The sequence below is a fragment of the Hemibagrus wyckioides genome, linkage group LG14 (assembly GCF_019097595.1).
Source record: "Hemibagrus wyckioides isolate EC202008001 linkage group LG14, SWU_Hwy_1.0, whole genome shotgun sequence".
In the NCBI taxonomy this organism is placed as follows: domain Eukaryota; kingdom Metazoa; phylum Chordata; class Actinopteri; order Siluriformes; family Bagridae; genus Hemibagrus; species Hemibagrus wyckioides.
The window spans coordinates 23,188,561-23,202,063 of record NC_080723.1 but is presented as its reverse complement, the minus strand read 5'-3'; the positions used below and the strand labels follow the sequence as shown (position 1 = coordinate 23,202,063).

Here is a 13,503-nt window from a genome sequence, read left to right as displayed (position 1 = left end):
TTTCAATTTAAAAACAAATCTGTCCTGATAAAGCAGAGCTAGCTCGCTAATCCAGATGTAATTCCACTTTATACACACATACCTCGTGGATAAATGTCATGTGTTAGCTTTGTGAAGGAGCAGATTCAGTTCAAGTCTATACACCGAGATCATTACACTTTGGAATTAGCATTGTATCAGAGAACAGAACACATGGAGTCAGGGAATAAAGATGGAGTCAGTCAGGTATTAAAGGTGGAGTCAGGAATTAAAGGCAGGAGTCAAGCATTATAGGTGGAGTCAGGGATCAAAGGTGGAGTTAAGCATTAAAGGTGGAATCAGGGATTAGAGATGGAGTCAAGGATTAGAGGTGGAGTCAGAGATTAGAGGTGGAGTCAGGGATTAAAGATAGAGTCAAGGACTAGTTGTGGAGTCAGGGATTAGAGGTGGAATCAGGGATTAAAGGTGGAGTCAGGGATTAAAGGTGGAGTCAGGGATTAAAGATGGAGTCAAGGATTAGCGGTGGAGACAGGGATTAGAGGTGGAGTCAGGGATTTAAAGTGTGGTCAAGGATCAAAGGTGGAGTCAGAATTAAAGGTAGAGACAGGGACTAAAGGTGGAGTCAGGGATTAGAGGTGGAGTCAGGGATTAGAGGTGGATTCAGGGATTAAAGGTGTAGGTCAGGAATTAAAGGTGGGGTTAGGGATTAAAGGTGGAGCCAGGGATTTAAAGGTGGAGTCAGGGATTAAAGATGGAGTCAAGGATTAGCGGTGGAGACAGGGATTAGAGGTGGAGTCAGGGATTTAAAGTGTGGTCAAGGATCAAAGGTGGAGTCAGAATTAAAGGTAGAGACAGGGACTAAAGGTGGAGTCAGCCATTAAAGGCTGAGTCAAGGATTAAATGTGGAGTCAAAGATTAAGATGGAGTCAGGAATTAGAGATTAATAACAAAGTGTAAGTGCACTTACAGAAACACCTTTGGGACCAGGTTGTCCAGGGTGTCCTGCTTCACCTTGGATACCCTATTGGAAAAAGAAAGAAAGAAAGAAAGAAAGAAAGACAAACACAACATGGCTGATCAATGATGCTATCCTGCACTGAAATCCTCTTCACCCTCATCAGCATACCCTGATTACATCATATCTCCAACAGGTGGCGCTATCCTTCCTCCAGAGGGTTCCTCATGTCATAAAGGGTTCTACCTGGATCCTGTTTTATAGACAGGTTCTCTTTTTTATTTTTAAATTTTCTACAGCTGTCAGTGACACAGTTTTCCCTCTGACTGTCACTGGAGACTCCTTCCATCAACATTACATAAACATTTCATTACAAACGTTAAATAAACACACCTCCAGACCACCAGAGGGCACCCTGACCACCCTGACCCTTCATTAGAACCTCATATATCACTTGTTCCATTTCAGTTTAATTCACTTTTATTTATATAATGTTTTTAACAAGAGACATTGTCGGCTTTACTTTGTATAAATTCTACAAATATAAACTCTATAATATAAATGATCAGTTTTGAAAGTTTTATATTGTTTTTTATCTCTCACTGTAATTAACTTCCTGTGTTCCACTGTTTCTGTTTCTGTGTCTAGTTTCTGATGATGTCACCTTTTATTTGTTCGGTTCATTCCTTTCTATCCACCTTCACCTCCATCCTCCTCACAAAAAACACTTCACCATCTCGGTGCTCTTGTAAAAATCTGTTCACGTAGTTCATGAGCTGTTGCTATAGAAACGACAGCTCGTTAATATAAACCTGTATTTCACAGATGCTGACCACCTGATGACCAATCAGAATCCAGAATCCTTCTTATTTAGAGTATTCAAAAACACAGATAGAGATCTTCCTTGTTTTCAGACACTGTAGCTAAAAGGGTGTAGCTGAACGTGGTTCATTCCGGAATGTTCCACTACTTTATTGCCTCTCACCTGTGGTCCGATCAGTCCAGGTAACCCCCGAGCTCCAGCAGAACCCGGTTCACCCTGTAACACATCAACATGACGTCATGATCACGACCCATCTTCAGCACACACACACACACCCACACACACACCCACACACACACACCCACACACACACCCACACACACACAGAGTGTGTTGTCCTGACCTGGTCTCCTTTGTCTCCCGGTTTCCCAGTGAGTCCCGGAAGGCCATCAAATCCCTACAGAGAGCATTGACATGACTGAAAGAGCTACACAAACCTACTAAAACACTCCGTAATCAAGGTTCTAGATGTTTCTTACCTTCTCCCCCTTGTCACCCCTGACCCCAGGCTGTCCCTGCTCTCCGCTGTCCCCCTGTGGACAAAGTGAGAACATCAGAAAAGTTCCTGAAAGCATTCCCCAGATCATGGCTGGAAAACTAATAAACATGTTGATGTTTGGAGTCTCCTCAAATGGTGCGAAGATGCGAAGGTCGTTCCTTGGGGTCGATATGTTTCAGAAAAATAATCAACAATGCAATGCAAAGTTACTGTTGCCATGGTAATGGTTAATATTTTCCAGCACATCCCATAGCTCTCTTACTCCACAGCAATTTACTTACAAACACAATTTATATTTAATTACAAGACATTCTTTTTATCCGTTTCTAGATACATTTAATGTTTGCAAAACATCATAACACTATATCGAACAAGTCACTGTGAAAGCACTGTTACTATAGCAACGATAACGTATGAGGACGATGACCATAACATATGAGGACCAATCAAAATCCAGTACAGTACAGTGCTGTGGAGTAAGTAATTGCTGTGTGTGATGCACTGTTTAATTCATTTTAATATATATATATATATATATATATATATATGTGTGTGTGTGTGTGTGTGTGTGTGTGTGTGATTAGTGCTGCTGTTTATCCAAAACTTCACTTCTCTGCTGAAGTGATGTTATTTTTGTCCTTTTTGTGGTACACTAGAAGACGACCTTCAGATAAACTCCAACAGTATCACAATGCACATGAAATATGACACACAGATTGCACACACACACACACACACACACACACAAGACTTGTTAGAGGACAACAAACACACAACAAACACAAACACAACAAACACACAAACACAACAAACACAAACACAACAAACACAAACACAACAAAGGTCTCATACATGAAGGACTCAGTTCTGAACACATTGAAGGTGGATGAAAATGTTACACACACATTTAGAGCACCGCAAACACGCATGCGTTTGTGGCTTCATGCAGTTTAACCAGCAAACTCCTCAGAGGAACAACACACGAGAACACAACACACACACACACAGATAGAACACACTCAACACAAACAACATGATCACACATAACACACACACACAAAACATGCTCACACACACATCACATTTTCTATCCTGTCCTGTCCTGTCCTGTCCTGTCCTACCCTGTTCTGATTCTGTCCTGGTTCTGTTCTGTCCTGGCTCTGTCCTGGTTCTGTCCTGCCCTGTCCTGGTTCTGTTCTGTCCTGGCTCTGTCCTGCCCTGTCCTGGTTCTGTCCTGCCCTGTTCTGGTTCTGTTCTGTCCTTTCCTGGTTCTGTTCTGGTTATGTTCTGTAGTGCATTGGTTTGCTTTGTTTTGTTTTGGGGAAGATGAACTAAATCATTGTTAACATTTTAGCAAATTCTGCTTTTCTTTTCTTTTCTTTTCTTTTCTTTTCTTTTCTTTTCTTTTCTTTTCTTTTCTTTTCTTTTCTTTTCTTTTCTTTTCTTTTCTTTTCTTTTCTTTTCTTTTCTTTTCTTTTCTTTTCTTTTCTTTTCTTTTCTTTTCTTTTCTTTTCTGCCACTCAGCTATTTCTCAGTAGGCTGAGATAGCTTGGGTCGGTTCTGGTGTATTTATGGTACAGAGCTTTCTGCTCCCACCCTGCTCTTTCTGTGTGTGTGTGTGTGTGTTGAACTCCCTCATGGTCAGCATACCCGTAATTCCAGGAGCTAAAATATGCCTATATGAATTTTCCGTTTTCTCCACCCACACGCTGCAGGAGCTCCAACAGCTTCATATTCACACAGGATGTGTGTGTGTGTGAGCAGACTGTGGGTGTGTGTGTGTGTGTGTGTGTGTGTGTGAGCAGACTGTGTGTGTGTTTGAGGGTGGAGTTACAGAAACTACAGAATATCTTATTCCTCTACATCCTCACTCAGTGTAATAAACACACACACACACACACACACACACTCGGGGATAAAGACACGGGACGTTAGCATGCCATGCCGTGTTTAATCCACACTGAGGAGTTTGTCTGGTAAATCCATGAGCTTACCTTCTCGCCTCTATCTCCTTTGATAGAGAGAGCCTTGCCCTGCAAATAATCCATCAACATGATCGATTATTCTCCAGGCAGAGAGAGAGAGAGAGAGAGAGAGAGAAGCAGCACAGATGGAAAATAGAAAACTCTTTGAAACGGAATAAAAGGATGTTTTTAAACATTAAACACTTTTAATTTGTATGTTATTATTATTATTATTATTATTAGTAGTAGTAGTAGTATTAAGACCAGTGCTACAAATAATTTATAATAATTTATAAACATATTTATTTAATATGAGACATAATTACAATTACTTTCATCATTTTTCTTTTTAATTTCTTTAATTAATGGTTTTCTGCAACTCCAGTCATCTTCTCTTTATTAAACATGAATACAAATCAACATTTCTGTGCAGATTTATGCAGATTTGTTAATTTACAGACTGCACCTTTAAACTTTACAGACTGCACCTTTAAACTTTGCAGACTGCATCTTTAATCTATACAGACCACAACTTTAAATTTTACAGACTGCATCTTTAAACTTTACAGATGGCATCTTTAAATTTTACAGACTGCATCTTTAAACTTTACAGAGTGCACATTTTAATTTTACAGACTGCACCTTAAAATTTACAGACTGCACCTTAAAATTTACAGACTGCACCTTAAAATTTACAGACTGCATCTTTAAACTTTACAGATGGCATCTTTAAATTTTACAGACTGCATCTTTAAACTTTACAGACGGCATCTTTAAATTTTACAGACTGCATCTTTAAACTTTACAGACTGCACCTTTAAACTTTACAGACTGCACCTTTACACTTTACAGACTGCACCTTTAAACTTTACAGACTGCACCTTTAAACTTTACAGACTGCACCTTTACACTTTACAGACTGCAACTTTAATATTGTATTTGTTAAATTATTAATGATGAAATGATTAAGTCACACAGCAGCCTTTTTTAAGTTTCTCATCATTATATCAAGTGAAAAAATAGGATAAACTTTTAAAGCATATATGATAAGGTACTAGTTAATGAGTTAACTAGCTAGTCTAGCACTAACGTAACTGAGGTCACATGAATTAGTAAGAAATCACTTTTTCCTACAGGTTCTCCTTTCTGGCCCCTGGGTCCATGTGGTCCTGGAGAACCCTGAAGACCCGGATCTCCCTGTGGAGGTAGAGTTTAGAGGACAGAGGTGAAGAGGAAGCGCTGAGGAAAAGCAAGCAGAGGATAAAACACACACACTGCTTTAATATATCAGCTGAATTAAAGCAACTGCTTTATGACCTTTTCACCCTTAGGGCCTTCAGCACCGGGCAGACCTGTCTCACCCTGTAGGTAGTGAGAAGAGAGAGAGAGAGAGAGAGAGAGAGAGAGAGAGACAGCGATAGAGCGATAAAAGAGAGAGAAGCGGATGAGAAACTGCATTCACTCATACACTGTGTGATATTTACATCGTCCGAGTCGGCTGAGTGTAAATATGGTCACAGCTTTCATTTTCATCCATTCGTGTTCCTTTGTACGTTTGTTTATGATCCGAGTTTCCTAATGCACTCTTGACCTTTGACCCCTAAGCTCCAGGGTCTTACCCTCTCCCCTGCGGTGCAGGAGCAGTTAACGGTGTGTTCTCCACTCTTCTGCTCTCCACTCGTAGGAGTCGGAGTCGGGATTAAAATCGGAGTCGGTTCAGTGACCACCTGCTTAGGGCACTGAGAGAGAGAGAGAGAGAGAGAGAGAGAGAGAACGGATATATAGAATATTATCTATGATATGTTGCTGCTATGTGATTGTGTGAAAAACGTGTGAAAGTCCAATTCTACAGAGACATACAAGGAGGAATTTGGAGGAATTGTGTGAAGTGTGAAAATGCCAGAGGGAAGTAACTGTGCTAATTTCTAAAATGGAGCTAGCGAGATGGAGATGGATGTAATCATTTAAAAAGCTGATCAATTAGAAACTGATCATTTAAGTGCCGATCTTTTAAGAAGCTGATTGTTTAGAAGCTGAACAATTAAAAAGCTGATCAATTAAAAAGCTGGTCATTTAGAAGCTGATCGTTTAGAAGCTGATCGGTTTAAGAAACTGATCATTTAGAAGCTGATCGTTTAGAAGCTGATCGTTTAGAAGCTGATCAATTTAAAAGCTGATCAATTTAAAAGCTGGTCATTTAGAAGCTGATCGGTTTAAGAAACTGATCATTTAGAAGCTGATCAATTTAAAAGTTGATCAATTTAAAAGCTGGTCATTTAGAAGCTGATTGGTTTAAGGAACTGATCTTTTAGAAGCTGATGGTTTAGAAGCTGATCAGTTTAAAAGCTGGTCGTTTAGACACTGATCAGTTTAAGAAGCTGATTGTTTAGGAGACAGATCGTTTAGCTGATCATTTAGCAAGTTGATTTTTTATAAGTTGATCAATTAGGAAGCTAATCAATATAAAAAGCTGATCATTTAAGAAGCTGATTGTTTTGGAAGCTGATCATTTAGAAGCTGGTCAAATAAGTTGATCGTTTGAGGCTGATCCCTTCATAAGATTGTTTAGAAGCTGATCAATTAAGAAGCCGATCCTTTAAAAAGCTGATCATTTAGGAAGCTGATTGTTTAGAAACTGATCCTTTAAGAAGCTGCTTATTTAGGAAGGCGATTTTTTATAAGCTGATCATTAAGGAAGCTAATCAGTGTAAGAAGCTGATCATTTAAAATCTGATTAACAAAACTCATCCTTTAGGAAGCTGATCCTTTAGGAAGCTGATCCTTTAGGAAGCTGATTGTTTTAACTTTGATGTTTTAGAATCTAGTTGCTAGTGTTTGATTTAATAATTGATCTTTTAAAGAACACCTTTATAGTGTGTGTGTGTGTGTGTGTGTGTGTGTGTGTGTGTGTGTGTGTGTGTGTGCGTGTGTGACACTCACAGGGCCTCCAGGTAGGTCGCAGCATGTCTCCTGCTCTACCTGCTTAGAGTCGCAGTAGATGACCATCCTCTGAAGGTCGAACTGTGAAGGATGATGTAGGAAATGAATGATTCTGCTGATTAATTAAGAACTGATGAATCATCTGCTATTTTCTCAGTGACTCACGTCGATGGGGACGCTGTCGTAGAGTCTCTTGCCGATCACGGTCTTGCCCTGGATGTCGATGTCCTCACGGTCCTCGATCGGTAGAGTCTGGATGTGTTTGCAGTCCAGATAGAGCGAGACGGATTTGGAGTGGACGCTCAGGCCGATCTTGTGCCAGTTTCTATCGAACAGGTTTTCCACGTCGGGGCTGCGGAACACGGCTCGGACCGCGTCTCTGGTCAGACCCACGGCGTTGTACTCCACCGCTTTATTCTCTCCATCCAGACGGATAGAAACCTGCAGTGGAGATAAAGACTGGATAAGAACTTCACCACTAAATCATGCGTGGGATCCAGTGAGTGGTTCTTTTAGAAGCTGGTCAAATAAGATGATCTTTTAGGAAGCTGATTTTTTAATAAGCTGATCATTTAAGAAGCTGATTGTTTAGGAAGCTGATCATTTAAAAGTGGATCAAATAAGCTGATCATCATTTGGGAAACTAAACATTTGTTAAGCTGAGGATTTAGGAAGCTGATCATTTGGGAAGATTATCATGTAGGAAGCTAATCACTTATGAAATTGATCTAAATGATAAGCTTGTCATTTAGAAGATAATCATTTTATAAGCTGATCATTTAATAAGCTGAAAATTTGGAAAAGTGATCATTCAGGAAGCTGGTCATATATTTAGCTAATCATTTAGGAGACTGATCATTTGAAAGCTGATCATTTTGAAAGCTTATCTTGTAGGGAGCTGATTACTTAAGAAATTGATGACTTGAGAAGCTGATCATTTCTGAGCAGATCATTTAATAAGCTGATCATTCTGAATGGATCATTTACAAGCTGATCAGTTAAAAGCTGATCATTTAGAAGCTGACAATTTAATAAGCTGACCATTTAATAAGCTAATCATTTAGAAGCTGATCATTTAGAAGCTGATCATTTAGAAGCTGATCATTTAATAAGCTGATCATTTAGAAGCTAATCATTTAGAAGCTGATAATTTAATAAGCTTATCATTTAATAAGCTGATAATTTAATAAGCTGATAATTTAATAAGCTTATCATTTAATAAGCTGATCATTCAGAAGCTGATCATTTAATAAGCTGATCATTTAGAAGCTAATCATTTAGAAGCTGATAATTTAATAAGCTTATCATTTAATAAGCTGATAATTTAATAAGCTGATCATTTAGAAGCTGATCATTTAGAAGCTGATCATTTAATAAGCTGATCATTTAGAAGCTAATCATTTAGAAGCTGATAATTTAATAAGCTTATCATTTAATAAGCTGATAATTTAATAAGCTGATCATTCAGAAGCTGATCATTTAATAAGCTGATCATTTAGAAGCTAATCATTTAGAAGCTGATAATTTAATAAGCTGATCATTTAATAAGCTGATCATTTAGAAGCTGATCATTTAATAAGCTGATCATTTAGAAGCTAATCATTTAGAAGCTGATAATTTATTAAGCTTATCATTTAATAAGCTGATAATTTAATAAGCTTATCATTTAATAAGCTGATAATTTAATAAGCTGATCATTCAGAAGCTGATCATTTAATAAGCTGATCATTTAGAAGCTAATCATTTAGAAGCTGATAATTTAATAAGCTTATCATTTAATAAGCTGATAATTTAATAAGCTGATCATTCAGAAGCTGATCATTTAATAAGCTGATCATTTAGAAGCTAATCATTTAGAAGCTGAACATTTAATAAGCTTATCATGTAATAAGCTGATTATTTAGAAGCTGATCATTTAATAAGCTGATCGTTTAGAAGCTGGACCTTTAATAAGCTGATCATTTAGAAGCTAATCTTTTAATAAGATTACAGGGGTAAGAGGTGAAGAAGGTACAGGAGTTTAAGTACTTGGGGTCAACAGTCCAGAGTAATGGAGAGTGTGGGAAAGAGGTAAAGAAGCGAGTGCAGGCAGGTTGGAATGGGTGGAGAAAGGTGTGGGGAGTTCTGTGTGATAAAAATATCGTCGAGAATCAAGGGGAAGGTGATACAGGACAGTGGTGAGACCGGCCATGCTGTATGGTTTAGAGGCAGAGTCACTGAGGAAGAGACAGGAGACAGAGCTGGAGATAGCAGAGCTGAAGATGTTGAGGTTCTCTTTGGGAGTGACACGGTTGGACAGGATTAGGAACGAGTACATCAGAGGGACAGCGCATGTTGGACGTTTGGGGGACAAAGTTAGGGAGGACAGATTAAGATGGTTTGGACATGTCCAGAGGAGGGAGAGTGAGTATATTGGTAGGAGAATGTTGGACATGGAGCTGCCAGGCAGGAGGCAAAGAGGAATGCCAAAGAGGAGGTATATGGATGTAATAAATGAGGATATGAAGCTAGTGGGTGCAAGTGTTGAGGATGCAGAAGATAGGGATAGATGGAGAGAGATGATTCACTGTGGAGACTCCTGAAGGGAAAAGCCGAAGGTCCAGGGCTTATGATTATTACAGGAGGAGAGTTGGATAGGTAAAAGTTTAGTTTGTTTTCAAATCATCTTATTATTATTATTGTTTTGTAATCAATGGCGAATTACTAAACCCTGTACTTCTATTCACTATAGTTGGAGAGAGATGATTCACTGTGGTGACCCCTGAAGGGAAAAGCCCAAAGAAGAAGAAGAAGATCATTTAATAAGCTGATCATCTAAAGCTGATCATTTAGGAGACTGATGGTAGATATGTAGTCCATCAAGTATGAACTGAGCAGGCTTCTGTACAAATTTTCATTAGCTGTTAAAATAAAACATCAGAGGTCAGAGGATTCTTAAACTACGTCTATGTTCTATCTCCACAGTAAGCTTCACTGACCTGAGGGATGCCGTACTTGTCATACACCTGCCACAGGTACCAGTCCTCCCTCCTAGAAGTCTTTCTGAATTTGAATGTGGTGACGAAGGCGTATTCATCTGGAAGGCCTTGTGAAAACACGTTCCTGTAACACACAGGAGGAGGAGAGAGGAATTCTTCACCAGATGTCCATCCTGAAATTCTGAGCTGTTCATCCTGAAATTCTGAGCTGTTCATCCTGAAATTCTGAGCTGTTCATCCTGAAATTCTGAGCTGTTCATCCTGTGTTGTTTTGTGTTGTGTGTGTTGTATCATTATGTTTGTATCATGTTGTATTATGTTGTGTGTATCGTGTTGTGTGTATGGTGTTGTGTGTATGGTGTTATATTATGTTGTGTGTATGGTGTTGTGTGTATGGTGTTGTGTGTATTATGTTGTGTGTATGGTGTTGTGTGTATTATATTGTGTGTATGGTGTTGTGTGTATGGTGTTGTGTGTATTATATTGTGTGTATGGTGTTGTGTGTATTATATTGTGTGTATGGTGTTGTGTGTATTATATTGTGTGTATGGTGTTGTGTGTATTATGTTGTGTGTATGGTGTTGTGTGTATTATATTGTGTGTATGGTGTTGTGAGTATTATATTGTGTGTATGGTGTTGTGTGTATTATATTGTGTGTATGGTGTTGTGTGTATTATATTGTGTGTATGGTGTTGTGTGTATGGTGTTGTGTGTATTATGTTGTGTGTATGGTGTTGTGTGTATTATATTGTGTGTATGGTGTTGTGTGTATTATATTGTGTGTATGGTGTTGTGTGTATTATATTGTGTGTATGGTGTTGTGTGTATGGTGTTGTGTGTATTTTATTGTGTGTATGGTGTTGTGTGTATGATGTGTGTATGGTGTTGTGTGTATGTTGTGTGTATGGTGTTGTGTGCATTATATTGTGTGTATGGTGTTGTGTGTATTATATTGTGTGTATGGTGTTGTGTGTATGGTGTTGTGTGTATGGTGTGTGTATGGTGTTGTGTGTATTATATTGTGTGTATTATGTTGTGTGTATGGTGTTGTGTGTATTATATTGTGTGTATGGTGTTGTGTGTATTATATTGTGTGTATGGTGTTGTGTGTATTATATTGTGTGTATGGTGTTGTGTGTATGGTGTTGTGTGTATTTTATTGTGTGTATGGTGTTGTGTGTATGATGTGTGTATGGTGTTGTGTGTATGTTGTGTGTATGGTGTTGTGTGCATTATATTGTGTGTATGGTGTTGTGTGTATGGTGTTGTGTGTATTATATTGTGTGTATGGTGTTGTGTGTATGGTGTTGTGTGTATTTTATTGTGTGTATGGTGTTGTGTGTATGGTGTTGTGTGTATTATATTGTGTGTATGGTGTTGTGTGTATTTTATTGTGTGTATGGTGTTGTGTGTATGGTGTTGTGTGTATTATGTTGTGTGTATGGTGTTGTGTGTATGGTGTTGTGTGTATGGTGTTGTGTGTATGGTGTTGTGTGTATTATGTTGTGTGTATGGTGTTGTGTGTATTATGTTGTGTGTATGGTGTTGTGTGTATGACGTGTGTTTGGTGTTGTGTGTATTATATTGTGTGTATGGTGTTGTGTGTATGGTGTTGTGTGTATTTTATTGTGTGTATGGTGTTGTGTGTATGGTGTTGTGTGTATTATATTGTGTGTATGGTGTTGTGTGTATGGTGTTGTGTGTATTTTATTGTGTGTATGGTGTTGTGTGTATGGTGTTGTGTGTATTATATTGTGTGTATGGTGTTGTGTGTATTTTATTGTGTGTATGGTGTTGTGTGTATGGTGTTGTGTGTATTATGTTGTGTGTATGGTGTTGTGTGTATTATGTTGTGTGTATGGTGTTGTGTGTATGGTGTTGTGTGTATGACGTGTGTATGGTGTTGTGTGTATTATATTGTGTGTATGGTGTTGTGTGTATTATATTGTGTGTATGGTGTTGTGTGTATGACGTGTGTTTGGTGTTGTGTGTATTATATTGTGTGTATGGTGTTGTGTGTATGGTGTTGTGTGTATGGTGTTGTGTGTATGGTGTGTGTATGGTGTTGTGTGTATGGTGTTGTGTGTATGGTGTGTGTATTATGTTGTGTGTATGGTGTTGTGTGTATGGTGTTGTGTGTATGGTGTTGTGTGTATTATGTTGTGTGTATGGTGTTGTGTGTATGATGTGTGTATTATGTTGTGTGTATTATATTGTGTGTATGGTGTTGTGTGTATTATATTGTGTGTATGGTGTTGTGTGTATGGTGTTGTGTGTAATATGTTGTGTGTATGGTGTTGTGTGTATGTTGTGTGTATGGTGTTGTGTGTATTATGTTGTGTGTATGGTGTTGTGTGTATTATGTTGTGTGTATGGTGTTGTGTGTATGGTGTTGTGTGTATGATGTGTGTATGGTGTTGTGTGTATGGTGTTGTGTGTATTATATTGTGTGTATGGTGTTGTGTGTATGTTGTGTGTATGGTGTTGTGTGTATGGTGTGTGTATGGTGTTGTGTGTATGGTGTTGTGTGTATTATGTTGTGTGTATGGTGTTGTGTGTATTATGTTGTGTGTATGGTGTTGTGTGTATTATGTTGTGTGTATGGTGTTGTGTGTATGGTGTTATATTATGTTGTGTGTATGGTGTTGTGTGTATGGTGTTGTGTGTATTATGTTGTGTGTATGGTGTTGTATTATGTTGTGTGTATGGTGTGTGTATGGTATTGTGTGTATTATGTTGTGTGTATGGTGTTGTGTGTATTATGTTGTGTGTATGGTGTTGTGTGTATTATATTGTGTGTATGGTGTTGTGTGTATGGTGTTGTGTGTATTATGTTGTGTGTATGGTGTTGTGTGTATGGTGTGTGTATTATGTTGTGTGTATGGTGTTGTGTGTATGGTGTTGTGTGTATTATGTTGTGTGTATGGTGTTGTGTGTATGGTGTTGTGTGTATTATGTTGTGTGTATGGTGTTGTGTGTATTATATTGTGTGTATGGTGTTGTGTGTATGGTGTTGTGTGTATTATATTGTGTGTATGGTGTTGTGTGTATTATATTGTGTGTATGGTGTTGTGTGTATTATATTGTGTGTATGGTGTCGTGTGTATGGTGTCGTGTGTATGATGTGTGTATGGTGTTGTGTGTATGGTGTTGTGTGTATTATATTGTGTGTATGGTGTTGTGTGTATGGTGTTGTGTGTATTATATTGTGTGTATGGTGTTGTGTGTATTATATTGTGTGTATGGTGTTGTGTGTATGGTGTTGTGTGTATTATATTGTGTGTATGGTGTCGTGTGTATGGTGTCGTGTGTATGATGTGTGTATTATGTTGTGTGTATGGTGTTGTGTATTTGGATCAGTGTT

The 13,503-nt window shown here is 38.4% G+C and overlaps 1 protein-coding gene across 1 annotated transcript in view; it reads right to left on the bottom strand.

The window, feature by feature from the left end:
• col22a1 (collagen, type XXII, alpha 1) overlaps positions 1–13,503 on the bottom strand; it is a 91,933-nt gene that overhangs the window by 24,219 nt on the left and 54,211 nt on the right. The window contains exons 6-16 of the mRNA XM_058407468.1: positions 10,139–10,262; positions 7,326–7,601; positions 7,161–7,241; positions 5,840–5,959; positions 5,538–5,582; positions 5,355–5,417; positions 4,251–4,289; positions 2,237–2,290; positions 2,101–2,154; positions 1,920–1,973; positions 947–1,000 (exon numbers count right to left, since the gene is read on the bottom strand). Coding sequence (XP_058263451.1) covers positions 947–1,000; positions 1,920–1,973; positions 2,101–2,154; positions 2,237–2,290; positions 4,251–4,289; positions 5,355–5,417; positions 5,538–5,582; positions 5,840–5,959; positions 7,161–7,241; positions 7,326–7,601; positions 10,139–10,262 — 964 coding nt within the window. The remainder of the gene's footprint in view (positions 1–946; positions 1,001–1,919; positions 1,974–2,100; positions 2,155–2,236; positions 2,291–4,250; positions 4,290–5,354; positions 5,418–5,537; positions 5,583–5,839; positions 5,960–7,160; positions 7,242–7,325; positions 7,602–10,138; positions 10,263–13,503) is intronic.